At 41.9% G+C, this 27,829-nt stretch overlaps 1 protein-coding gene across 3 annotated transcripts in view; it reads left to right on the top strand.

The window, feature by feature from the left end:
• The window catches only part of dnai1.2 (dynein, axonemal, intermediate chain 1, paralog 2), a 238,483-nt gene that overhangs the window by 65,095 nt on the left and 145,559 nt on the right, over positions 1-27,829 (top strand). For all 3 annotated transcript variants that reach the window (XM_069924099.1, XM_069924097.1, XM_069924098.1), the window contains 3 exons: positions 15,796-15,880; positions 22,789-22,906; positions 24,323-24,366. In XM_069924099.1, coding sequence (XP_069780200.1) covers positions 15,796-15,880; positions 22,789-22,906; positions 24,323-24,366 — 247 coding nt within the window. The remainder of the gene's footprint in view (positions 1-15,795; positions 15,881-22,788; positions 22,907-24,322; positions 24,367-27,829) is intronic.

Below are 27,829 nucleotides of genomic sequence, written 5' to 3'. Positions count from 1 at the left end.
AGACTCTATATTCTTGATTCTATTAGCATAAAAGCTAATTCAAAAATAAACTATTTTTTTTAATTTAAGATGGTCGAAAACACAGCTTTTAACCTTGATAAGAGAGCTGTTACTCTGGAGACACTCAAAGGAATGTACGTACTGCTTGAAACTGACAAAATGTTTTTGAGACATTTTAAGTCATTTAAACCCTTACAATACCTGCCCCCTAATTATTATATCTAAAATAATAAGTACCACTACAAAGAAAATCAAATATAATAACATATCAGGTAAATATTCAAAAGAAAGTGAATGTCACTCATTAAAGCTTTCTGCTTTTTGTGAAAGTCATATTTTAGTAATCAGTAGTAAATCACAAAAATCTGTAGACACTGTGGTTGAAATAATAAGAAATGCTGGAGAAGCTCAGCCGGTCAAACAGTGTCCTTTACGTCGCAAAGCTAAAGATACAGAACTGATATTTTGGGCTTGAGCCCTTCATCAATGTATGAGAAAAAGCCAGCAAATGTCCGAACAAAAGAGTAGGGAGTCAAAGGCAGGAGATGATAGGTTGAGAAAAGAGGGAGGGGACAGCAGCAATGAGGGGGAGGAGGGAAGGCTGGGTGGGTGGAAAAATTTGAAAGACAGGAAAGAGGAGGGGAAAGTAAGACCCTCCATAACATCAGTCCCCACTCTAACCTCTGCTTGGTTTTTACTATCCCCTCTGACCTTCCCCTCTCTGAGATGAAGTGCTCAGTCCTCAGTAGAAGCCTCATCTTCGTCACCTTCCAACCACACCTCAATGAGTTCCACGCATGCCACAATAAAAAAAACTCTTCTGTCGTCTCCAACTCTGTAATGATAGTGATCATGGTTGCATGGCCACTAGCAAGGCCTTGATTATAGTTACTGTTTCATTATACTCTGTTTCCAGAAGGGGGGCTGACATGCAGAGCAAGAGACAGCATGCAGTATCTGTAATGGAGGCTTGCATCCTTATGGCATGCCTCATGATGCTGTTTACATCAACTTTAAAGTAAAGAACCTTTTCCTTCATCCATGTGTTGTCTAAGAACTCACTCATACAAATACAAGATGAAATATGGTGTCATAAGTGGGATGAAGGAAAAATACTTTGACCAGTTGCTGACTTTAGACTTACTTTTAATGAAGGGAAGCTAACACAGTGAAAAATGGAAGGGTTACATCCACCAGTGAAACTCCAGTTGACAGATAATGTGGCTGAGAATTGGAACAGATTTAAACAGCATTTTGGATTGTACTTAGTGGCAGTCAGAACTGACGAGAAAAGTGATAAAGTGAAAGAGTCAGTTTTCTTGCATGTAGTGGGTGATGAAGTATAATAACTTCACATTTTCTGCTGAAGGAGACAAAATGAAATTGGAAAAAAAAATAATTGAACAGTTTGAGGCATGCTGCATACCTAAACTAATGTGACGTTTGAGAAGCACAGGTTTTTCGCATGCGTAAAGAAAATGGAAGAACGTATTAATCAGTATGTGACTGAATTGAGAAACTGAAGCAAAATGTGTGAATTTGGTGGACTGACTGACTTGCTGATAAAAGACAGACTTGTGTGTGATATTCCAGATAATAGTCTAAGAGAAAAACTGCTAAGAGAGCAAAATCTAGTCCTGGAAAAAACTATAGCACTCTGTAGGGCTACAGAAACTGTAAAAACGCAGGCAACAGAGCTGTTCAGTGAAATTAGCTGCGACGTGGATGCAGTGAGCAAAAACAGATATAAACTTTAACAAAAAGAGCGCCAAAAGCGAAAGAGACGTGGCCAGTGAACAAAAATTATAGGGTCCATCGAAAGCCATGTCATCAATGCCATGCACAACACCTACCAAAAAAGTGTCCAGCATATAGTAAAACATGCTGTATGTGAAGCAAACGCCACCATTATGCCTGTTGCTTTCGGAACCGAGTGCAACAAAACAAGGTTCATTCAGTAGATGAAAGGGAGATAAAGGAATTCTATATAAACGTTGTGACTGAAAACAAGAAAAAAAGAGATGGGAAGTTGATATTAAAATTGAATGACATATATATTTCAGTTAAATTGGATACTGGAGCACAAATTAACGTAATATCAGAGACTGATTTTAAGAAGATTAGACCCAGACTAAAGATGTATGGAACAAAAGTGAAGGTGACACGATATTCAGATACCAATATAACAGTTCAAGGAGAATGCACAGTCAAAATGAAACAAGGACAAAGAGCACATGCTAGCATTCATCGGGGTACCGAAGGATGTACAGACCATACTAGGTTTAACAGCCTGTAAGAAAATAAACCTGGTAAAAAGAGTCCTTGTGGTGTAAAGCAAAGCTGAGACAGTCTATGATGAAGTCATGAAAAAGTACAATGACCTATTTGAGGGTCTAGGCTGCCTTCCAGGAGAACACACGATCAGAGTGGGTAAAAGTATGCCACTGACAATACATCCATGCTGAAAAGCTCCATTTGCGCTTCAAAAGCAACTAAAAGCAGAGTTGGACAGGATGGAAAGCCTTAACATGATTCAGAAGATAGATGAGTCAATGGAGTGCGGTGAGTTCACTTGTTGTTGTGGACAAAAAGAATGCTTAGAATTTGGTTGGATCCAAGCGATCTAAACAGAACAATAAGCTTCTGACGTGTGAAGAAATTGTATCACAGTTTGCAAATGCCAAGTTTTTTCATCAAGTTAGATGCATCATCAGGAGTTTAAATTGGATGAAGCAAGTTCAAGACTGTGGACGTTCAATAGTCCATTTGGCAGATACAGATTCCTAAGGTTATCATTCAGAATTGCCTCAGCTCCTGAAGTTTATCAAAAAACTGTGGCCTATGAGCACCTGGATGGAGTTGATACATCATCGTATGTGGAACCATGAGAATGGAGCATGATGAGAGACTAAGGAAAGTGCTGGAAGCAACAAGGAAAGCAAACTTGAAGCTGAATAGAAAGAAATGCCTGCTCGAGGTGACAGAACTAACACTTATAGGGGATATTATTGGTAGTGAGGGCATCAGACTAGATCCCAGAAAGGTGTCCGCCAATGGGAACATGCCAACATCACAATGCAAAAAGTACGTACAGAACTTTAATGGAATGGTCAACTATATGTGTAAATTCATAACCAACCTCTCAGAAAAGATGGCTCCATTGAGAAGACGAACAGAAAAGAACATTGAATGGGAGTGGAGTCATGACCATGAAAAGTCATGGAGGGAACTAAAGAAACTCATCTCAGAGGAACCAGTTCTGAGGTTTTACGACCCAGCGAGACGCATCACATTGTGGGCTTGGTGCAGTTCTCCTGCAAAAATAAGATGACTGACAACCCATTGTGTATGCATCACGCTCACTGACAGACGTGGAGACGTGATGCGCTCAAATTGAAAAGGAGCTGCTCAGCATCACATGCACCTGTGAAAGATTTCATCAGTTTGTGTCAGGGTAAGCCATCAGTGTAGAAACTGATCATAACCCCTTGATTGCATTATTCCAAAAGCCATTAAATGAATGTACACTTGGAATACAAAGAATGATGATTAGGCTGGAATGCTATTCACTGAATGTGGCATACACTCGGGGTAAGCCAATATACACAGCAGGCTCTTTGCCTAGAGCTGTTGACAATAGAGAGCCCGCAAACACCAAAATGGATGAAGATGCACAAGTACACTGCCCATATCAAATCCAAAAATGGAGCTCATGAAGTCAGAGACAAACAAAGATGAATCACTGAGACAAATGAGAAAAAAAATCTTGGATGAATGGCCCAACCTGAAGCAGGATTGGTCACCTGACATTGCAGAGTACTTGGAACTGCAGGACGGAACTATCAGTGGTTGAAGACATAATCTACAAATGAAGTAAAATCCTTATCCCAAAGAGTCTGAGAAAAGAGATGCTAAAAAGGATCCATGGAGGACATCTCAGAATCGAAAAGTGTAAGAAAAGAGCACAAGAGGTGATGTACTGGCTAAGAATCAACAATGATATAACAAATGAAGTGTCAAACTGTACAACATGTTGGAAATATGAAGCAAGCAATCCTGCAGAACCACTAATGCTACACGCAGCACCATACAGACCTTACCAGAAGGTAGACTCTGGCCTATTCTTATGTCAAGGGAAGGACTATCTTGTAGTCACAGACTATTACTCTCTGTAATGTGACAGTATTTTGAGGTGGGTTGGGAGGAATTGCTAGAGTAGTTTGCACACACAGATTTTAAAACACAGAATATTTGCTGGACTTTTGTAGAGTGCTTTTTGCAGAGGAGCAACAAATTATCAATATACAGATTACCTAGAAGAGCATGTGATTTTTGCAGGCAGGGACAGAACAGCTTTCCTCTCAGAGAGGGAGGGAGTGAGAGAGAAAGAGCCACAGGAATCAGTTCCAGAGGGACAAGCTGGCAAACTTTGGAAGGCTGCCTGGTCAAAGGAGAAGACTGGCGGTCTGAAAGGTGACCTGAAAGAAAGAGGATCATCTGGAGAACCCTGAAGGGGGCCCGTTTCATCACCAAGACTGACTGAGAAAGAATCAGTTGCGGATGTTCTGGAAAAGGAATCTCTCTCTGAAAACCAGGAAGAACCCTCCTAAATGGTAACCATTTGCCTGTTAAACACCAAAGCCTGGTGCACTTTGTTAATGTGAACTTCTGTGCCCAGTACAAGAATTGCCTGCAACCAGTGAGATTGGACTGTAATCCAAAGAACTTTTCTAATATTAAATATACATCACATACACCTGCGCTTAGTATTAGAGGGGGGATTAAGTGGGTTAGGTAGGTTAAGTAAGTAGGTTAAATAATAAGTTAAAGTTTAATTCTGTTTTCTTGTTCAAATATAATTAAAAACTACTTTTGGTTAAGTAACCCTGTGTTGTGGTGCATATCCATTGCTGCTGGTTTTTGGGGTCCTCTGGACTCTGTAACAGTATACAGAGGTCTGTAAACTCAACACCACCACTGTAGATGCTGCAATAACAGGTATGAAAGCCATATTCTCCTGATGTGGTGTTGCAAGTGAGGTCTTCACAGACAATGAACCCCAGTTTTGCAATTCAAATTTCCAACAGTTTGCCAAAGAGTGTGTACACAGCACGTCAAGTCCTCATTTTCCACAGTCCAATGGTCTGGTGGAAAAATCAATATAGACAGTGAAAAGACTGACGAACAAGGCAAAAGGCAGTGGAACAGACTTCTACCGGAGCATGCCAGTATACCGCACAACACCACTCTAGTGTGGTATTTCACCAGCACAACTCCTTATGGGATGTAGGCTAAGATTAAACCTACCCATTCAGGAGAACATCCTAAAAACAAAAGAGGGGGAGAAAGTGAGGAAGTTCAAAGAAAAACAAAAGTATTACTTTGACAGAGGGAAAAAAAACCCTTCTGGAACTCTACACTGATGACCAAGTAAGGCTAAAAGATAAAATAAACTTATGGACTCAGAAGGGAACTGTCCTTAGTGAAGTCCAACCAAGATCGTACATCATTCAGACAAATGAAGGTGCTGTTCTCTGAAGAAATCATTGAGATCTTCAAATGTGACCAGCCACAGTAGATGAAAGATGAATACTGTTGAACAACCTGAATGCACATCTGAGAATACATCATCTGAGGCAACAACTCAGATTCAAGGACATCCATTCAGGAGATCGTCAAGACACGTGAATCCTCCTAAGAGACTCATTGAGCAAATTTAAAGATGAGGTAGTGCTCTTATTCGCTATTCAAGTTTTAGTGTATGTAAATATGAACACACAAAACAAGTTTTAAAAAAAAAATGTTAAAAATGTTGATAATAATGAAAATGCAAGTTCTTGGTGTTAAAGTTAAAATTGCAGAGTTATGCAAAGAACACATGTTAGTTAAAAGTAAGCTACTTTTGTTTTAAGAAAGGGCAATGTAATGATGGTGATCATGTTTGCATGGCCACTAGCAAGACCTTGATTATAGTTACTGTTTGATTAGACTTGACTCCCAGCAGGGGGGCTGACATATATAGCAAGAGACAATATGCAAGATCTGCAATGGAGGCTTGCAGGCTCATGGCATGCCTCATGGTGCTGTTTACAACAACTTTAAAGAACCATTTCCTTCATCCACATAAAACTCACACATATGAATACAAGATGAAACAGTCTCCAGGCTCACTTCCATGACCGTGACTCTCCACGCCTCTCTCAAGACTCTTTCTCACCCTTCAAGCCCCTTCCTCTTCCTGGACACCTCTTCCTGGCAAGCTGCCCATTGTGGACCTTTTTATTTCCAACTGCTGCTGGGATATCAACTGTATCAACTTTACCACCACCCTTTGGTTTTCCAATCTCACCTCCTCAGATCACTCTGCTCCCCACTCTCTCTCTGTAAAAATTCCAACCTCACCAAACATTTTATCTGTCTCCTAGCACCATTGTCTAGTTTCTGAAAATTGATTGTATGCTGGATTGTTTTGCTAGGCAGTTTCTGTACCGGGTCAGGGGAAACACTATCTCGGTTTTAATATTGTATGGTGTTAATTGCGATAAATAAACTGATATCTGATACCTTAAATCTCCAGACAAGGGTGGTGTGGTTGTGGTTTGCCTCACTGACTTCCACCTTGCCGTGGCCAGTCGGCAGCTCTCAGACACCTCCTATTGACCTCTCCCACAGGACCCCACCACTACACATGAAGCCACTGTCACCGATATCATCTTCAACCTCATCACCTCTGGTCACCTCCCCTCCATGGCCACCAACTTAATTCTCTCCCACCCATGCACTGCCCATTTCTACCTTCTATCCAAGATGCACAAACCCAATTATCCAGACAGACCCTTTGTTTCTGCCTGCTCCTGCCCCACTGAACTAGTTTCATCTCACCTTGACTCTATCTTTTCTCCACTGGTCCAATCCCTCCCCACCTACGTCCGCAACAACTCACATGCCGTCCAGCTCCTCAATGACTTCAGATTCCCTGAATTGGTCTGCTCATCTTCATGATCAATGTCCAATCCTTTCATATCTCTCTCCCCCACACAGAAGGTCTGAAAGCACTTTGCTTCTTTCTTGAACCAAAGACCCGACCAATCACTCTCTACCACCAACCTCCTCTGCCTAGCAGAACTTGTCTTCACTCTAAATAACTTCTCCTTTAACTCATTCCACTTCCTCCAATTCAAAGGAGTAGCCATAGGCACCTGCTTGGTTCTCAGCTATACCTGCCTGTTTATTCGCTTTGTGGAGCAATCCATGCTGCAAGCCAACACAGGCAAGACCCCCCATCTCTTCCTCTGGTATATCGGTTACTACTTCAGGGCTGCCTCATTCACCCATGATGAGCTTGTCAACTTCATTCACTTTGTGGCCAACTTCTACCCTGATGTCAAACTCACCTGGTCCATCTCTGATAACACTCTCCCTTTCCTAGATCTCTCTCTCCATCTTGGGAGCCAAGCTTTTCACCGACATATACTACAAACCCTCCAACTCCCAGAACTACCTGGCCTACACTTCCTCACACCTTCTTTGTTTCTATCAATTTCTCCATCTCCACTGCATTTGTTCCCAAGGTGAGGTCTTCCAGTCCAGATCTTCCTAAATATCTGCCTTCTCCCACAAATGTAGCTTCCCCTCCACCACTATCAAATCAGCCCTCACCTGCAACTCCTCCATTTTCCACTCATCTACCCAGGCCTTCTCTGCCCTCAGACAGAACAAAAATAGAATACTTCTCATCCTCATCTACCATGCTACTACCCTCCACATCCAACATATAATCCAATGGAATTTCCAGCACTTACTACAGGTTCTCACCACCAGACACATTTTTCCTTCTCCTCCACTTTCGGCCTTCTACAGGTACTCGTCCCTCCGTGCTTCCCTTGTGCACTCATCCCCTCCCACCCATCACACCCTCAGCACCTTCCCCTGTGCCACACTTGTGCCCACACCTTCTCCCTCACCAGGATCCAGAGTCCCAAACAGGCTTTTCAAGTGAAGCAACACTTCACTTGTACATTCAGAGAACTTATTTACTGCATCTGGTGCACTCTGTGGCATTCTCTATATTGGAGAGACCAGTCACAGATTGGAAGATCACCTCACTCAGCACCTCCTCTCTGTTCTCAACAGTGACCTTCCAGTAGCCAACCATTTCAATTCTAAGTCACATTCCCACATTCACATGTCCATGGCCTTGGCCTTATGAATTCTCCCATCCTGACCACCCGCATATTGGAGGAACAACACCTTATTTTATGAATGGGTACTCTCCAGCCAGATAGCATTAACATTGATTTTACTGCTTTCCACTAAACTTACTCACATTTTCTTTCCCATCCCCCTTACCTGCCTTTCCAGTTCTTCCACCCACCTAGTCATCCCTCCTTCCCCTCATTGCTGCTGTCCCTCCTTTCTCCACCTATCATTTCCTGCCTTTGCTACCCCCCCCTTTTCCCCCCTACCCTTTTGTTCAGATGCCTGCCAGCATTTTCTCATACTTTGATGAAGGTCTCAAGCCTGAAACATCGGTTCTGCATCTTTACCTTTGCTACAGAAGGGAGACTGTTTGACCTGCTGAGCTTCTCCGGCATTTTGTGTTTTTACAGATTTTAGTAATCATTCTGTTTAGAAAGCCATTCTTAGTTTCCAAGGTATTCACTTTTTTGATGGGCTTTCTTTCTCCTTTTCCTTGTCTTCTGCTGTTGGTTATAGAAAAGGTAGGAATCCAACAACATTGGTTCCTCAAACTCAACAACAGCCACTCTGGCTTTTATTGTCTTGTAATTCTGGATCCAATTTTGCAACTTCCGATTCAGTGTCATTTTCTAATGATTTATCTTTATATTTATTAACTGTGTCTTCAAGAATGTAATTTTCTCTTCTTTCTGTATCTTCAAGGTACCTTCTTTATTGTTTTCCAGCGTCAGTTGTCTTGTCTCATTAAACAATGACATGTTCCCTTTCAAAAAATGAATCCCCTCCTCCAACCATTTGCATCTTGATAAGGCTGAATCCCGTTTTTAAAATAACTGCATTCATTTCTTTAGCAGTTTTTTTTCCTTCAGCTTGGTTTTGCAAATTCTACTTACAATTAATCCACCATTCTTGCCAACTGCTCTCTGAGCTTCTCTTTTAGTTAGTTTCAAAACTGAAGAATCATCCGATTCAGTTTTGTTTCCAAGTACAAAATTAGAACATAGAATAATACAGCACAGTAAAGGCCCTTCAGCCCTTGATATCCCTTCCTTTAAAAATAGACTAAACCTTCCATACCCCATAACCCTCTATTACTCTTTCATCCATGTGTCTGTCTAAGAGACTCTTAAATGCCCCCAATGTTTTAACTTCCACTACCATTCCCAACAAGGCACTGAAGGCACCAACAATTCTCTGGTTTAAAAAAAACATACCCCTGATATCTCACTAAACTTCCCTCCCATAACTTTGTAAATATGTTCGTTGGTGATTGCTGATTCTGCCCTAGGAAACAGGTCCTGGCTATCTACCCTATCTATGCCTCTCATAATTTTGTAGACCTCTATCAAGTCTTCGCTCAGCCTTCTATGCTCCAAAGTGAAAAATCCCAGCTTTGCTAACCTTGCCTCAGAAGACTTGTTTCCCAATCCAGGCAACATCCTAGTAAACTCCTTTGCATCCTCTCCATAGCGTTCATTTCCTTCCTTTTATGAGTTGACCAGAATTGAACGCAATACTTTACCAAAGATTTGTAGAGTTGTAACATCACCTCTCTACTCCTGACTTCATTCCCCCTATTAATGAATCCAAGCATCCCATAGGACTTCATAACTATCCTATCAACCTGTGTGGTGACCTTAATGGATGTATGGATTTGCACCCCAAAATCACTCTGTTCATCCACACTCAAAAAAAACTGACCATTTATCCTTTACTCAGCCTTCTGGTTAGTCCTTCCAAAATGCATCACCTCACACTTATCTGGATTGAAATCCATTTGCTACTTTTCTGCCCAACTCTGCATCCTGTCTATATCATCTTGTAACCTTCAACAACCTTCAACTCCATCCACAACTCCTCCAACCATCGTGTTATCCACAAACATACTGACCCATCCTTCCGCCTCTTCATCCAAGTCATTTATAAAACTTGCAAAGAGCAGGGCTCATGGAACAGATCCCTGTGGCTCTCCACTAGTTAAAATCCTTTTGGTTACTGTTTCCTGGACGATCCAATATTTCTAAGTTCCTTTTCAATATTTTATACTCTGAAGGTAGTCTCACCATATTGTCAGATTTGTTTCCAGACATTTGTTTCATTCCTGCCCTTGATTTATCTTGGAAGGAAAAATAACCAAGCAGTATTTGTGGAATTTTCTAATGCTTCATATTTATCCATTTTTGATGAAAACAACTTCTCTTTACTGCTTTAGATGCTCTTGATTTATTTTTGTCAGTAAGATAGTTTTCTTAATTAATACATAGAGGAACTGACTTGGGAACGAGATAGGTCAGGTGTCTGAAGTTAATGTTGGAGAACAAATTGGGTCTAGTGATCACAACTCTTAGTTTTAGGGAAGAGCAAAGAAGGGCCTAAAATTGAGGTTCTGGATTGGAGAAAAGCAAATTTTGAAGGAATGAGAATGGCTTTGGGGAGTATTGAGTGGGACATGATTTTTTCAGGAAAGGATGTAAATAAAAAATGGAGAATATTCAAATATGAAATTTTGAAAGTACAGAGTAGATATGTCCAATTGAGGATCAAAGGAAAGGATGGAAGTCATAGAGAGTCTTGGTTTTCGAGGAATATTAGAAATTTGGTTAGGAGAAAGAGGGAGGTGTACAAGAGGTATAAACAGCAGGGTGCTGAGCAATTGAAAGAGGACTACAAGGAGTGTAGAAAAAATCTTAAGAAAGTAATTAGAAAGGCCAAAAAGAGGCACGAAGAGGCTTTGGCAGGCAGAGTAAGAATAAATCCAAAGGGTTTCTATAGGTACATTAAAAGTAAAAGATTAGTGAGGGATAGAATTGGACCCCTTGTAGATAGGGAGGGTAGGCTGAGTGAAAAGTCGGAGGAGATGGGGGAAATTTTAAATGATTTATTTTCCTCGGTATTCACTAGGGAAAAAAATATTGTACCAGTTGAAGTGAAGAAAAATAGTGGGGAGGTCATGAATCATATAAGGATAACCAAGAAGGTAGTGATGGCAGTGTTTAAAAAAGATAAAGGTGGACAAATCTCCGGGTCTGGACAATGTATTCTCAAGGACACTCAGGGAGGCTTGTGGACAGATAGTGGGGCCATTAACAGAGATATTTAGGATGTCATTGGTCATGGGGGTAGTGCCAGAGGATTGAAGGGTGGCTCATATTGTTCCGCTGTTTAAGAAAGGGTCCAAATGTAAGCCTGGAAATTATAGACCTGTGAGTCTGATGTTTGTGGTGGGTAAGTTGATGGAAAGTGTTCTGAGGGATGGCATTTACAAATATTTGGAAGAACAGGGATTGATAGGTAGTAGTCAGCATGGTTTTGTCAGGGGTAGATCATGCTTAGCAAACCTTATAGAGTTTTTTGAGGGGGTTACAAAAAAGATTGATGAAGGGAAGGCTGTGGATACTGTCTATTTAGACTTTTGTAAAGCTTTTGACAAAGTTCCCCACAGGAGGTTAGGAAAAAAGGTGGATACATTAGGTATAAATAAGGAGGTAGTGAAATGGATTCAGCAGTGGTTGGATGGGAGGTGTCAGAGAGTACTGGTAGAAAATTGTTTGTTAAATTGGAGGCTGGTGACTAGTGGAGTTCCTCAAGGATCGGTCCTGGGTCCACTATTGTTTGTTATATATATATTAACGATCTGGAAGAAGGGGTGGTGAATTGGATAAGTAAGTTTGCAGATGATACAAAGATTGGTGGTCTTGTGGACAGTGAGGAAGATTACTGTAGCTTAAAAAGTGATATAGGAAAGCTAGAGGAATGGGCTGAGAAATGGCTGATGGAATTTAATACAGATAAGTGTGAAGTGTTGCATTTTGGAAAGGCAAATCTAAATAGGTCATATACATTGAATGGTAGACAATTGAGGAGTGCAGAGCAACAAAGGGATTTAGGAGTTATACTAAATAGTACCCTCAAAGTTGATACTCAGGTAGATAGAGTGGTGAAGAAGGCATTTGGAATGTTGGCTTTCATAAATCGGAGTATTGGATTCAAGAGTTGGGATGTTATGATGAAATTGTACAAAGCATTGGTGAGGCCAAGTTTGGAATACTGTGTGCAGTTTTGGTCACCAAATTATACGAAGGATATAAACAAAATAGAGAGAGTGCAGAGAAGGTTCACGAGAATGTTGACAGGATGTCAGTTACAGAGTTACAGAGAAAGGTTGAGTAGCCTGGGGCTTTTTTCTCTGGAGCATAGAAGATTGAGGGGGGATTTGATGGAGGTGTTCAAGATTTTAAAAGGGACAGAGAGTGTCAATGTGGATAGGCTTTTTCAATTAAGAGTGGGGGATATTCAAACCAGATGCCATGGTTTGAGATTGCAGGGGGAACATTATAAGGGGAACATGAGGGGAAATTTCTTCATGCAAAGGGTGGTTGGGATGTGGAATAAGCTTCCAGCGGAGGTGGTTGAAGCAAGGACATTATTTACATTTAAGGTAAGACTGGATAATTTCATGGAGGAGAGAGGATAGGAGGGGTATGGACCAGGTGCTGGTCAGTGGGACTAGGAGGGTGGGGATTTGTTCCGGCATGGACTAGTAGGGCCAAACTGGCCTGTTCTGTGCTGTATATGGTTATATGGTTATTTTCTAAGTACTCCTTGTATTCTTTTGATGATCCATTAAGTTTCACAACTTATATTGACACTTGTTGTTAACTGCTTCTGAGCAATATCATTCTTTCTTTCTAATGGTCCATTCATTGTCTATCCAACCTTAGATCTAATAGTGTAAGGTCCATCTCTCACACTAGGGATTACTTCTATTGGATCCAGAGCCTTTGATACACTGAAACCAATTAGCATCTCTATCTTTCAGTATATGACAACCAATCCACATCACTATGTTCCTTTATAGACAGGCATAGTCCTCTATGTGTACATGCATGGAAGATCACAACAATTGTCGCTGTGTTTTCCAGCACCCTGAAACCATGATAGTTTCAACAACCTTTCTTTGTTCCATGGTTTTCAATAGAAATGTTTTGCCTTTTTTTTTCATTCAAGATAATGCCTTTTCATAAGCCCCATAGTGCAAAATGACACAGTGATTCCTGCATCAAGAAATTAATCAGTACGTACTGTTGCATTCCCATCCTTGACCTTAACTTGTACAGGTACTATTGAGAGCTTGTAGTTATCTGCACTGGCCCCAATAAGACCACTTGAATACTGAAGCTTCAACACTGTTTTCAATTGCTTCTTTCCTTGTTATTTGTTCCTTTTCTGTCTCCTTTTCCTTGAAGATGTGTAGCATTTCAGGATGTTTGTGATAATGTATATCACAGCTCAGTCAGTTTTTGTTGATGTGACCCAGAGAGACAAAACATATCCATTTTCCTTCAAAAAAAGTGATTTTTCTCATGTCTTCTTTTCCATCTGTCCACACCCAAATCGTGCTTATCATTACATAACAAACATTGTTTTCTCATCAGACAAACTTTCATTTTCCTTTGTTTCTTTATCCAACACTGTCAGATGTGGCAAATGCACTTTTCTTCACTTTTGGTTGAGGATAGGATTTGGACCTCTACTTCTTCACTTGCTGTTTGAGTACCCTTAATCCATGCACTGGATCTGTAACAACACCCATTTGTCCTTCAATAAACTCCACCAAATCCTTAAAAGTAGCTATCACATTGTATCTTCTTTAATATTCAACAACTTGTCTTCTCTATAATTCTCTTGTCTGGTTTGGTAATTTATCTACAATGCCTACTATATTCTGAGGTATGTCATGCTATCGGAGATGGCCAATCTCTGTCATGACATTGCAAAACCCTCTTAGAAAGAGAGCATAAACTTATAAACCATTTGTGTCCTCTGGTCTTGATGATGACTATGAAAGGCCCTTCTGGATATAAGCTCTGGAAATTCTATACTTGTCACCAAAATGTTTCTCTAATAACCACTTAGCCCATTGGAATCCTTGATTCGGAGTCGTATGCTGACAACTCTTTACAAGTTAGTCCAATGTTGCCATCATTGGGGTTTGATCTCTGGCTCTTTGGATCAACCTCATTAATTTGGAATCTCGCATCTGTGGCACTGCCTGCTTCAAGACCAAGTCAATATTGTGGCTGCAGCACTGGCTTAGCTTTGTACCAAGACTTGTATAATTCAAGATCAGCCCCATGCTGTGGTTCGAATGCTGGCTGAGCTTGGATATCTAATAGTTTCCTTTCCTGAAGTCCTTCATCAAAATTATGTTTTCACTAATTTATTTTAAGCACCAGATATCACTGAACTTTCTAGTGCTGTGACCTGGCTTCATTAACAGCATTTTTTTTTGTTGTCCAGTTTCCATTGCTTCTTTTGCTTTTTTAACTCTGCCTTCTTATCTTCTACTGAAGCATTTTCTTTTCTACTTTAAGAACTGCCTTATCTGTTTGAATTTTTCAACACAAAGATTCAGTACTTGAAACTCTAGAGCTACTCCTGCTGGAAATATTTGATGGACTATCGTGAAATCTTATTAGGTTCTGTAAATCAGATGATGCTTTAATCTCTGACAATGTCTCCATTTTAGATTGTTCATCCTTCACGCCACCATGTTGTGGTAAAACTTCAGCCACTACTTTGCGACTAATCTTAGTTTCTCTTATGTTTTTGGCAGTAATTCTGTGGGATCCATATCCCCAGCAGCAGAAACCTTATTTATATCCTCCCTCAGTCTTGCATGAAGAGTTGCCTTGATTCCCTTTGCATCCAATTGCCATTTTAGCAATTCATCTATTAGTTCTGCCTTTTTCAACTTTTTGACACCTAGCACCCGAGCTGTTTCCTCCATAGTGTCATTCATCACTCTCAGATCAAACATGCACAACCATCTTTCCAAAACTAAAGCAGTCCTCATCAGTCAAGCCGATCCAATGCCCCAACCATGTTCTAATCTGTTATAAACACAGAAGGCTTGCAGTTTCTAATAATTGTTTTGATTGTTGTTTGTTTCTTCTTATTGAGCTGCTTCAAACAGAGCCTAATTGATTCAGTCTTTTTCCAAGTTCAATTCTCTATTTCTTCCAATGCATCCTATTATTGACTAAGTCCATATTTTCTTCCACTATAAATAGTCTATTTTATTGTCTAACAAGTCAATAATTCAGTTTTCTTTGACTTAATTATTGACTATTTCCCTTTATAATCACTTGAGATATGTAGCCTGTTGTTTTGACTCATTAATGATGTCCGTTCTAATAGCATTCAGTTTTTCCACTGTTTATTTGCACTCTGAACAGTAAATTATACTTAAAAACATTATAAACAGACAATAAGTTATTAATAGATTCAAAATTACATGATCATAGAAAATTGATTCTAACAGCACACAAGCCAATTCAAAAACTACTTTGTTTATCTAAGATGGTCAAAACGCAGCTTTTAACCTTGATAAGAAAGCTATTACTCTGGAGATACAGTCAACAATCTTTGCATTGAATGCTCAAAACTGACAAAATGTTTTTGAGACACTTTAAGTCATTTTAATCCTTACAAGAGGTCTGTTAAATGTGACAGTATTTGTAAATATTCATCAATAATATCCATTTTTACAATTTTTTGCACTTTATTTTGTTTCTTTCTATGTATTTGTTCCAGGGTGATGATATTTCAAGGATTGGTAAAGTGGCTAAAATAGTTGAACGAATGGTGAACCAGAACTCGTCTGATGATATTGCACAAGGTAATCCAAAAGTGTGGGCATTTTTTAAATATATGAAGCATCAGTAAGAATACTTTATTTACCTAATGTAATTTTGAAATTTTATTAGTTTAAATTATTTATGAAAATAACAAAAATGATTACTAGTTGGAATATAATTTTTGAGATTATGTATCTGATTTTCATCCTGAGATATTCCTGCAGCAATCACAATAAAAACCCCTACATTGTCCATAAATTATGTGACATGCAGTATAAGGAAAGAGAGAGAGAGTGAGATTGTGGTCTCCTCTACATTGAAGAAACTAGGCGCAGACTGGGAGATCGCTTCGTTAAGCATTTCAGCTGTCTGCTGAAATAGTATGGATATTCCAATGGCCATCCATTTCAATTCCCCATCTCATTCCCTTGCTGACATTCTGTCATGGACTGCCAAAATGAGACCACCCGCAAATTGGAGGAACAACATCTTGTATTGCATCTGAGCTGCCTCGAACTGGATGGCATTAACGTTGACTTCTCGGGTTTCTGTTAACCCTCTTCTCCCCCTGTCAGGTTTCACCCAGCTCTCTCTCTCTCTCTCTGTCTCTCTCATTTTCTCTCTGTCTCTCTCATTTTCTCTCTGTCTCTCTCTGTCTCTCTCTGTCTCTCTCTGTCTCTCTCTGTCTCTCTCTGTCTCTCTCTGTCTCTCTCTGTCTCTCTCTGTCTCTCTCTGTCTCTCACTGTCTCTCACTGTCTCTCACTGTCTCTCACTGTCTCTCACTGTCTCTCTCTGTCTCTCTCTGTCTCTCTCTGTCTCTCTCTGTCACTCCCTCTCGGTCTCCCCCTCTCGGTCTCCCCCTCTCGGTCTCCCCCCTCTCGGTCTCCCCCTCTCGGTCTCCCCCTCTCGGTCTCCCCCTCTCGGTCTCCCCCCTCTCGGTCTCCCCCCTCTCGGTCTCCCCCCTCTCGGTCTCCCCCCTCTCGGTCTCCCCCCTCTCGGTCTCCCCCCTCTCGGTCTCCCCCCCTCTCGGTCTCCCCCCTCTCGGTCTCCCCCCTCTCGGTCTCCCCCCTCTCGGTCTCCCCCCTCTCGGTCTCCCCCCTCTCGGTCTCCCCCCTCTCGGTCTCCCCCCCTCTCGGTCTCCCCCCTCTCGGTCTCCCCCCTCTCGGTCTCCCCCCTCTCGGTCTCCCCCCTCTCGGTCTCCCCCCTCTCGGTCTCCCCCCTCTCGGTCTCCCCCCTCTCGGTCTCCCCCCTCTCGGTCTCCCCCCTCTCGGTCTCCCCCCTCTCGGTCTCCCCCCTCTCGGTCTCCCCCCTCTCGGTCTCCCCCCTCTCGGTCTCCCCCCTCTCGGTCTCCCCCCTCTCGGTCTCCCCCCTCTCGGTCTCCCCCCTCTCGGTCTCCCCCCTCTCGGTCTCCCCCCTCTCGGTCTCCCCCCTCTCGGTCTCCCCCCTCTCGGTCTCCCCCCTCTCGGTCTCCCCCCTCTCGGTCTCCCCCCTCTCTGTCTCCCCCCTCTCTGTCTCCCCCCTCTCTGTCTCCCCCCTCTCTGTCTCCCCCCTCTCTGTCTCCCCCCTCTCTGTCTCCCCCCTCTCTGTCGCCCCCCCTCTCTGTCGCCCCCCCTCTCTGTCGCCCCCCCTCTCTGTCGCCCCCCCTCTCTGTCGCCCCCCCTCTCTGTCGCCCCCCCTCTCTGTCGCCCCCCCTCTCTGTCGCCCCCCCTCTCTGTCGCCCCCCCTCTCTGTCGCCCCCCCTCTCTGTCGCCCCCCCTCTCTGTCGCCCCCCCTCTCTGTCGCCCCCCCTCTCTGTCGCCCCCCCTCTCTGTCGCCCCCCCTCTCTGTCGCCCCCCCTCTCTGTCGCCCCCCCTCTCTGTCGCCCCCCCTCTCTGTCGCCCCCCCTCTCTGTCGCCCCCCCTCTCTGTCGCCCCCCCTCTCTGTCGCCCCCCCTCTCTGTCGCCCCCCCTCTCTGTCGCCCCCCCTCTCTGTCGCCCCCCCTCTCTGTCGCCCCCCCTCTCTGTCGCCCCCCCTCTCTGTCGCCCCCCCTCTCTGTCGCCCCCCCTCTCTGTCGCCCCCCCTCTCTGTCGCCCCCCCTCTCTGTCGCCCCCCCTCTCTGTCGCCCCCCCTCTCTGTCGCCCCCCCTCTCTGTCGCCCCCCCTCTCTGTCGCCCCCCCTCTCTGTCGCCCCCCCTCTCTGTCGCCCCCCCTCTCTGTCGCCCCCCCTCTCTGTCGCCCCCCCTCTCTGTCGCCCCCCCTCTCTGTCGCCCCCCCTCTCTGTCGCCCCCCCTCTCTGTCGCCCCCCCTCTCTGTCGCCCCCCCTCTCTGTCGCCCCCCCTCTCTGTCGCCCCCCCTCTCTGTCGCCCCCCCTCTCTGTCGCCCCCCCTCTCTGTCGCCCCCCCTCTCTGTCGCCCCCCCTCTCTGTCGCCCCCCCTCTCTGTCGCCCCCCCTCTCTGTCGCCCCCCCTCTCTGTCGCCCCCCCTCTCTGTCGCCCCCCCTCTCTGTCGCCCCCCCTCTCTGTCGCCCCCCCTCTCTGTCGCCCCCCCTCTCTGTCGCCCCCCCTCTCTGTCGCCCCCCCTCTCTGTCGCCCCCCCTCTCTGTCGCCCCCCCTCTCTGTCGCCCCCCCTCTCTGTCGCCCCCCCTCTCTGTCGCCCCCCCTCTCTGTCGCCCCCCCTCTCTGTCGCCCCCCCTCTCTGTCGCCCCCCCTCTCTGTCGCCCCCCCTCTCTGTCGCCCCCCCTCTCTGTCGCCCCCCCTCTCTGTCGCCCCCCCTCTCTGTCGCCCCCCCTCTCTGTCGCCCCCCCTCTCTGTCGCCCCCCCTCTCTGTCGCCCCCCCTCTCTGTCGCCCCCCCTCTCTGTCGCCCCCCCTCTCTGTCGCCCCCCCTCTCTGTCGCCCCCCCTCTCTGTCGCCCCCCCTCTCTGTCGCCCCCCCTCTCTGTCGCCCCCCCTCTCTGTCGCCCCCCCTCTCTGTCGCCCCCCCTCTCTGTCGCCCCCCCTCTCTGTCGCCCCCCCTCTCTGTCGCCCCCCCTCTCTGTCGCCCCCCCTCTCTGTCGCCCCCCCTCTCTGTCGCCCCCCCTCTCTGTCGCCCCCCCTCTCTGTCGCCCCCCCTCTCTGTCGCCCCCCCTCTCTGTCGCCCCCCCTCTCTGTCGCCCCCTGACTCATTTCATCCAGCCTTCCCTGTTATGCATTTAACATCTTTTAGCTGTGAGGTCTGGACTCCTCCCCTTCCACTCTTCCAGTTTAATCTCTAGTCTTTAATTAATATGCCTGTCTGCTTTTTTTTATACCTTGAAGAAGGGCTCAGGCCCATAGTGTCGGTAATATACCTTGACTTCCTATGGATGCTGCAAGACTGGATGAGTTCCTCCAGCATTTCTGTGTTTTTATTACAATCTCTATTCTCCAAAGCAAATAATTAAGGCTGAACCATACTATTGACAGTGGCATTTTTGACTTTGAGTTGACCTTCAGACCAAACCATCATGCAATTTATGGAATTGAATTATTTCCATTTTTGAGAACACTTAATTTATGTTCCTCATCTCAAAAGGCACTTAAACTCATGGCTGTAGTTAGCAATTTCTCTGTGCATGTGAAGCACTCTTGGCTGCCATTATCTTTTACCTTCCTTAAACCAGAGAGATTATGTAAAACCCTGGTCTCCGATCATGTCTTATTCAGCCTTTGCCACTGGTCTCTATTGTCTTCCAGTAAAGCAGTACCTTGATTTAAAATTCCTTCTTCTCTTTTTTAATCCCTCTTCTAACATCTTTCATCTTCTCCAAGCCTACTACTTTTTGAGTTATTCAAGATCTTGTACTGCTTGAATTCTGCCTCAGTCCTTAAAACATATGAGTTTGATTATCTGCTCAAAATATTACTTTTATCTTCCATTCACCTGCAAGACATTCTACAAAAACAAACTGTTTTTGTTCGTCTATCCCAATCAATCTCAATGTAGTTAACCATTAACTTCTATTGTTTGAAATTGTTACTGAAGTTTTTTTTAAGTAAAAGCATGGGATATGGGCCAGTGGACCAGGGAGAGGTGAAAGATGACAGACAGAGCCATGAATGTGATGGAGAAAGTGGGGTGAAAATGAGAGACAGCCTTCATTCAGTTCTCTCTCCAATCCTGGTTCCACCAGTCACTGTTTTTCTCTTAACCTTTTCTCTTTTTGTCTGCTACTTATCACTTACTTACCTTTGTCTTGTAACTCCATCCCTTTCTCCTTCTCCTCCAACACAACACCTGGTTCCTTTGGTCCATATCTTTCATCCTTCCTTGTCACCAATTAACTAATTGGCTCCTGTCTCACTCCTCCCCTCTCTTGTTTTAACTGGCCACCTTCCCTCTCTATATTCAGTCAATGAAGGATCTTACCCTAAAACATTGCCTCTCCATTTCTCTCCACTGGTGCTTTCGGACACATTGAGTTTCTTCATCAACTTGGTTTTTTTTTGCTTCAGATTCCAGCATCAGCAAGTCTCCTATATCTTCTTATTGAATGTGGCTCAAAGACAAGTTTTCTTTGATAATGCTCCTCAATCACATTTTGATCCATTTTACTATATTAAAGGTGCACATGGCTGGTGATTGTTCCAATATATTCACGATTCCTTTATTGTCATGTGATAGTATAGAACATGTAATACTAATTACATCTTTAAAAGGCAGTACCTCAAGAAAGCAGCATCTATAAAGTACCCTAACTACATAGGTCATGCTCTGTTCTCGTTGCTACCATCAGGGAGGAGATACAGGAGCTGGAAGAGACACACTCAATGTTTAAAAAAAAAACAAAAAACTGCTTCCTCCCCTCTGCCATCAGATTTCTGAATGGACAATAACCTATGGACACTACCCCACTTTTTCTCTTTTTTGCACTACATTTTTTTTAAAATCTTGTATTTACATAATTGTAATTTATAGTATTTTTTTTCCACATTGTTCTGCACCATATTGCTGTCCCAGAAGAACAAATTCAATGTACATGTTCATGAGAATAAACTTGATTCTGATATGGCAAAATTCTAAAGGAACTCTTATCAAGAGGGTTCCGGTCGGCTGCATCACAGTTTAGTACGTTTGCTGCAGAGAAGTGGATTGGAGGTCCATTCACAGGACCATAGAGTGGCAGAGGGGATCACTGGGGTCTCTCTTCTTTCCTCCCACGCCACCCATCGATGTGATCTGCAGGGATCACTGTCTGAAGAGAGCACGCAAAATCATTAAGGACCCTTTCCATCTTTCAGCTGCTCCCATGGGGAAAGAAAAGCAGGAGAATTAGAGCTATCACCATCAGGCTTCTTCCCACTGGCAGTGAGAATGCTGAATGACCAAGGAACTGCTCACACTAACCATCCGAAACTCTCACAATTATAAAACAAAATATGTATATATGAATACTTGACCTGCATATGTACTATTTGTCTGGATATGTGTCTGCATGTTTTGCATCGAGAACCAATGAATGCTGTTTCATTGTGGTGTACTTGTGTAACCAGATGACAATAAACTTGACTTGACACAATTGCCTTCTGCCTGTCATAAGGCAGACAGAGTTGCAATTAGTGTTGCCCAGCTCCCCTTACAGTAAGAGAAAGAGCAAAGCAAACAGAACTGTCTTCAGAGTTACTAGGAGTCCATGGATTTACCTCCAATACTCCTGCAGCCTCTGCATCCACACAGACTCCAGTTCGATCCATCCGCAACTGTGAAAGAGGCATTATCCCAATGAATGATGAATAAATGAGAGTGCACTCCACTCAGTGCAAAGATTTTTTTTTTAAATTCTGACCTTCCACTTATTGTTTTTAATGATCATCTGAAACTTATCCCCTCTACTCTTAAATTCGGTCATCATTGGGAATAGAAGATGAAAGGACTTCAGATACTAGAATAATGAGCAAAAAAAAAATCCTGGAGTAACTCAGCACAGCGAGCAGCATCTGTGGGGGAAAAAGAGTTGTCAACAATTCCGGTCAATACCTTGTAATTGGTCCTGATGCAGGGAATGGAATCGAAATGTAGATAATTCCATTCCTACCCCAAAGTTGCTGCTTGACCCACTGAGTTCCTCCAGCAGTTTGTTGTTCTGAACTAATGGAAATAGTTTTACTTGCTTTTACTAATCCAAATTAACATTGTACATCTGGATGATAATATGCTCACGTGAATGCTTCACTTTTTATAAATCAAATAATTTTTGACTTCATTAGTTAAATTTAGTTCATGCTTAGCACCCAGTATAAGCTTAAAATATTAATTAAAAATGGTGCTTCTTGCTTCCTTGAAGGTTAGGTGTGAGATTGCTTTCTTATGACTGGCTATTCCATCAGATTGAAGGCATCATAGTTGTTTAATGCGAGATATTCTTTTGAATTATTTCATGGTGTCAAAAAGAAAATATTCTTGACACAGTATGAGATCAATTTTTGCTGCTGACCAGAGATTCTAGGTTGGCATCTTTCTAATGACTATGGTATATCCTCTTATATAATTAATTCTCATCATAAGCTAGAAGAAACTCATTAAAATATACATTAATGAAACAAAAAAGGATATTTGAATTGGCACATTTGTTAAACATTATGGGCAGCACGGTTAACACAACACTTTTACAGTGCCAGCGATCGGGACTGAGATTCGAATTCTGCGTTGTGTGTAAGGAGTTTGTACATTCTCCCCATGCCTGTGTTGGTTTTTCTTGGGGGCTCCAGTTTCCTCCCACTATTCAAAATGTAACGGGGGTGAAGGTTAATTGGGCAGCATGGACTTATGGACTGAAATAACCTGTTACAGTACTGTATGTCTAAATTAAATTTTAAAAATTATTTCAGTTGGACTGATGTGAATTTCACAAGTATAGCAAATAATGTACACTTTTCAAAGACAAATCATACATCATCATTGCAATGTTAAAGTAATATAGAATTAAATATGCTTTTCATTATTATTTTTTCTATATAGACTTTAAGTATTTTGAAGATCCTTCTGATGAATTCCGGGATCAAGAGGGCACTCTTCTACCTCTGTGGAAGTTCTTTTATGAGAAGGCTAAGAGATTGGCAGTAACTGGAATGTGCTGGTGTGTGTCACAGTTGTCAAACAGGATACAAGTTCAATAAGCAACAATAGAAAAAGAAAAAAAATGCAACCAAGTAGTACCCTGTAACATCTTTTTTAGCAAACCAAACGCCTACAGGTTTTAATGAGATAAATGATCAGTAATTTCCTCCTAGAGCTTACTGTTTGTCAAATAACACCATTGGATCTTTAAAATTGATCTGAACTATTTGATCAAGAGTGCATATAGTCTTTGTGATGTTAATTACAGAATTAAATAAAACTGATTAAAATAACTAATAGTTTTTAAAGCAGCAAGGCAGAGCAGATGATATGTTGCAGCCATTGTACTTGAGGGCAAATGTGGAAGTGCTAGGATCATTGGAGACCCCATCTGCAGCTTGAGGAATGTTGGCTCAGAGCTGATGGTCTGAGATTCAGGTACAGTAATGCACAGGGAAGGAAAGTAGCAAATGGCAATTGCATCACACCCTCAAATCGTAGTGATACAATCAGGAAATGGAATGGCACTTAATAAGGGTAATTGATGGGGTACTCAGTTGATAGACTGGATGAACCATATGAACAATCAACATCTATTGGATAGATTTAAGGAGTATCCAAGGAACATAATGGGGAACCAACTGGGGAACTGTTTATTTTAGATGGAGAATTACTTAATGTATGTCAGAGAAAAAATTAAGTAATGATCTGCTTGTTACAGGACCTATAGGGAAGTAATTATACCTGTGCTGAAGCATAATTCTCAGGCATTACCACTATCATTTTTGACCAATTTATATCCAACGAACATTTCTAAAAATCTGGCATCATCTCATTGCTGCTTTCCCCATTGCATATTTTGAAGCCTACTCCAAACACAAGCTTTAGGTGTACAGCAGAATATCATGTGCAATGTCCATTGAACTTTACCACTGTTTAATGTGATTATGCATATCCAGTATTCTCCATATTTATGCATGTCAGATGTATGGAAGGAAGCTGGCAGTCCACAGATAGCCTGACCATGTTTAACTGCCATTCTTTGATAAGATTCACATGTGCATCTTGTATAAATTTCAGACGTAGTGATAGAACATCTCGATCTTCAGACAATACAATGTAGTGGAATATTTTGCTGGTCTTGAAAGAAGCAGTAGAATGTTTTAAGTTTCAATTGTGCTTTGCTACCTAGTGATTTGATACAATTCGCACTCAAATAAATTGTCAGTAAAAATTTACCTGGCTCCAAGGGACTATTCAACAGAACAAAAAAAATGAAGACCATCAGGACCGTCTTCTTCTGGGCTTTTCTATACCTGCCCAGAAGTTAGCTAGAAACATTATTAGAAGAAGAAAGAATGTCATGGCATTACAAGAGAACAGATAAAAGGTAGAAAATGATAAGTAATTTAAATCTTCTGTTTCTAATTTCCAGGAATCCCAGATACCATGACCTTTTCACAGTTGCACATGGCTCCTGTAAGTTGGAATTTAAAAGTGATCTGTACAGCATTTTGAGCATTATATAAAAGATTTAGAAATATTTCATGCTATTTAATTTCAGTCACCTGACATAACATAATAACATAACAATTACAGCACGGAAACAGGCCATTAGGCCCTTCTAGTCCGCACCGAACCAAACACCCCTTTCTAGTCCCACCTCCCTGCACAATGCCCATAACCCTCCATCTTCTTCTCATCCATATACCTGTCCAACCTTTTCTTAAATGTTAACACATACATTTATGTTAACACATACATTTGGTTCTGTCGTATTAATTTTACAGAATATGCCTGCTGCTGCTAGCTTTATTAGTCATTCCTAATTGACCACTGAAGGTCATCAAAAAGACATATAGGATGCTGCTGTTCATTGCTAAAGGGATTGAATTTAAGAGCAGAAAGCTTCTGCTGCACCTGCACAGAATTCTGGTGTGGCTGCAGTTGGAATATTAGGTGCAGTTCTGATCTCCTCACTTGAGGTTAACTGGGTTGATTCCGGAGATGAGAGAGTTAGCCTATGAGGTACAATTGAGTTCCCTGCGACTATGCCTGCTGGAATTCAGAAGAATGAGAAGAGATGTTAGGGAAACCTAAAATATTCTGAAAGGGACACATAAGATTTGATAGAATATCAAAATATTGCATAGTGTCAATATTTGGGGAATTATATTTAAGATGGAGATAAGGAGGAACTGCTTTAACCAGAGCCCAAGGAAGCAATATATTTAAAACATTAGATTGATTTTTTTGCATAGTAGGGGAATTAAGGGTTATGAGGGAAAAGGCAGATGGGTGGAGCTCAGTCCAAGGCCAGATCAACCATAATCTTATTAAATGGCCTACTCCTGCTCCTATTTCTTCCATTCTTATGAATAGTTGTCCAATGCTTCTAAATCTTGACCAAGAGAGAGATAAAAATAGAAGGAACAAAATGAGGAAATATTAAACAAATGTACTTTCAATTCTTTATAACTGTACCTTTATATATCATGTCTTCAACAACCTTAGTATTTAGACAATGATGAATTGGATCATTAAAATTGTTAGATTTGATTCTATCCCCAATGATCATAGATTCCCATATTTTGGTCATGGCAATCTTTTGTTTCATTTGAAATATTAGTTCCGACATAAATATTAAACCAAAAAATATAAACATAAATGTAAAAGTTTTTGACTGCTGTAAAGCCTCATGATACAAGAGCTATCATTTACAGAAATTAATGAAAAACCTGTATTCTGGAGAATTGTCATTTAGGAAATTGTTAGCCGTGCATATTTTCATAATAACATTTTTTAAACAAATGTTTCTTCTTTGATTGTTTAAATAACTAAAATACCTTTGGGAATTCTGTCCCCTATTTTATCCTGTCTTTTTACATCAAATAATGCAATGATCGATATCTTTTTTATTTCATTCTGCCATTGATAAATTAGCATTCATTTCCATGAGGGTATACCACTTACATTTGAAAATTATGATTTGTGCCAGTCTTGAAAATAGTAAAGTGGTGAATTATTGCAATACCTTATAAATAAAAATCAGTTATCAAGAGCTAAATCCATCGCTTATATTTAAGTACATCTATTGCATAAAATTCCTGTGGTACAACTGTTGAAATTGTAACAGAAAACAAACAAATATTGTTCCAATTCACAGAATTGTTTGAAGATAATCTAGTGGAGTAAGTAGTGCAAAATATTTTTTTTTGTCAGACACACCATTTATTTGCTAGCACTGTGGGGATTCTGGCTAATGTTAGAAGGGAATAAGGCAGCCAAAGAGCTGAATTATATATAAGTGTCAGCCAGAGATCTCTAGTGAAAAGGCTAATAAGCATTTCTATACATGCTGACAGCCTGATGCCAGGCTTTTACCCATTGAAATTTGTTACATCTAAAGCTTCCTCTCTGCAGGCAACAAATCTGAATTACTTTCACTTAAATTTGGAAGTTTATTTGTTTTAAAGCGTCCTGTAAAAAGTGTTTTAGTTGCTTACTTGTTATTTAGAATGGTGAGATCGATAGGCAGGCATGTTTATGGATGATAGCGTTGATGCATTTGTTGTGAATTTGGGGCAGTAGGTACAAAGTCTTTTCTTGAAGCCAAATTCCTCAAATTTGTCACACGAGAATTGGCTTCTTTTTGAGCTAATTCCTTGATCTGCCTCGTGTATTTCAGTCATGGAGTGTAATTTGCACATTTTTTCCAACATACCCTATTTAACACAATGGTGATGAAAAGCACAGCAGAATGAAATCTCTGTGGTGCTTATTATATAGAAGAAGATATTTTCTGTGGAATTACTTTGCAACACCTGTCAAACAAAAGATGCAGTTAGTTTTTTTCAGCTTTCTTCACAGATTATTCCACATCAGAATCACAAGCTTTAGATATTAACCATTGTGACACAAGAGCATATCTAAAGAGATTAGCTGCAGCACCTCAGCATCTCACCAGGTGGTCCATTATCTTTACTCATCGCCAACAGCCTCCAGCATTTGTCTGAACCCCAGAGATATGTTTCCAATGATATTAGAAGATGTGCCTTGGATGAAGATGGGTAACCATCTCCTCCTACTTTATCTTAAGAAAACAAATAGAAAGGTGGTTCAGTGGTGCAACTAGTGGAGCTAGGATTGAGCCTGACCTCTGTTTGACCTGTGTGGAGTCTACATATTTTTCCCATGACCAAATTGTTTTCCGTGGATACACTGGTTTCCTCTCACATCCCAAAAACCCTCAGTTTGGTAGATACAATGATTACTGTAAATTTCTCATCGTGTAGGCAGGTGAGGGAATATGGGAAAAGATGATGAAAATGTAGGGAGAATAAAATGAAAGATGAGGATTCATGCCAATAGATGTCTGACAGTCAACATAAATTGTGAGCCAATGGCTCACCTATTTACATGTCAGAGCAAGAAAACAAACTGATTGAGGAACTGAACAGGTCAAATAGCATCTGTGGAAGCAAAGAGATGGTCAATGTTTCGGGTCAAGGCTCTGTATTCAATGCTATGAGAAGCTGAAGTATCCATTTGGTCCCAATGGCTGTTCTGCCTTTCAATACATTCATGATTAATCTTATCAATGCAAAGATAAAGTTCAGGAGTTCCCATACTTTGCATAATGCTTCTAAGAGAAAATCTCTAATTTAATTTCCTATTTTTAGATTCCTTATTTACTGTATCTGTCTCAGGAACCGTAGAACCAACTGTTCTGGCTCTTCTTTAATTTCTCTGGATACTGGAATGCTTTTTTTTGACAACAAGACCGTAAGACATAGGAGCAGAAATAGACCATTCAGCCTATCGAGTCTACCCTATAAACTCACTCCCTATAAACCTTTGATGCCCTGGCTAATCAAGAACCTATTAATCTCTGCCTTAATTTCCATTGCCATTTGTTTACTAATCTAACTCCATATCCATT

This window comes from Narcine bancroftii, chromosome 3 (assembly GCF_036971445.1).
Source record: "Narcine bancroftii isolate sNarBan1 chromosome 3, sNarBan1.hap1, whole genome shotgun sequence".
In the NCBI taxonomy this organism is placed as follows: domain Eukaryota; kingdom Metazoa; phylum Chordata; class Chondrichthyes; order Torpediniformes; family Narcinidae; genus Narcine; species Narcine bancroftii.
This window is presented reverse-complemented; position numbering and strand designations above follow the sequence as displayed.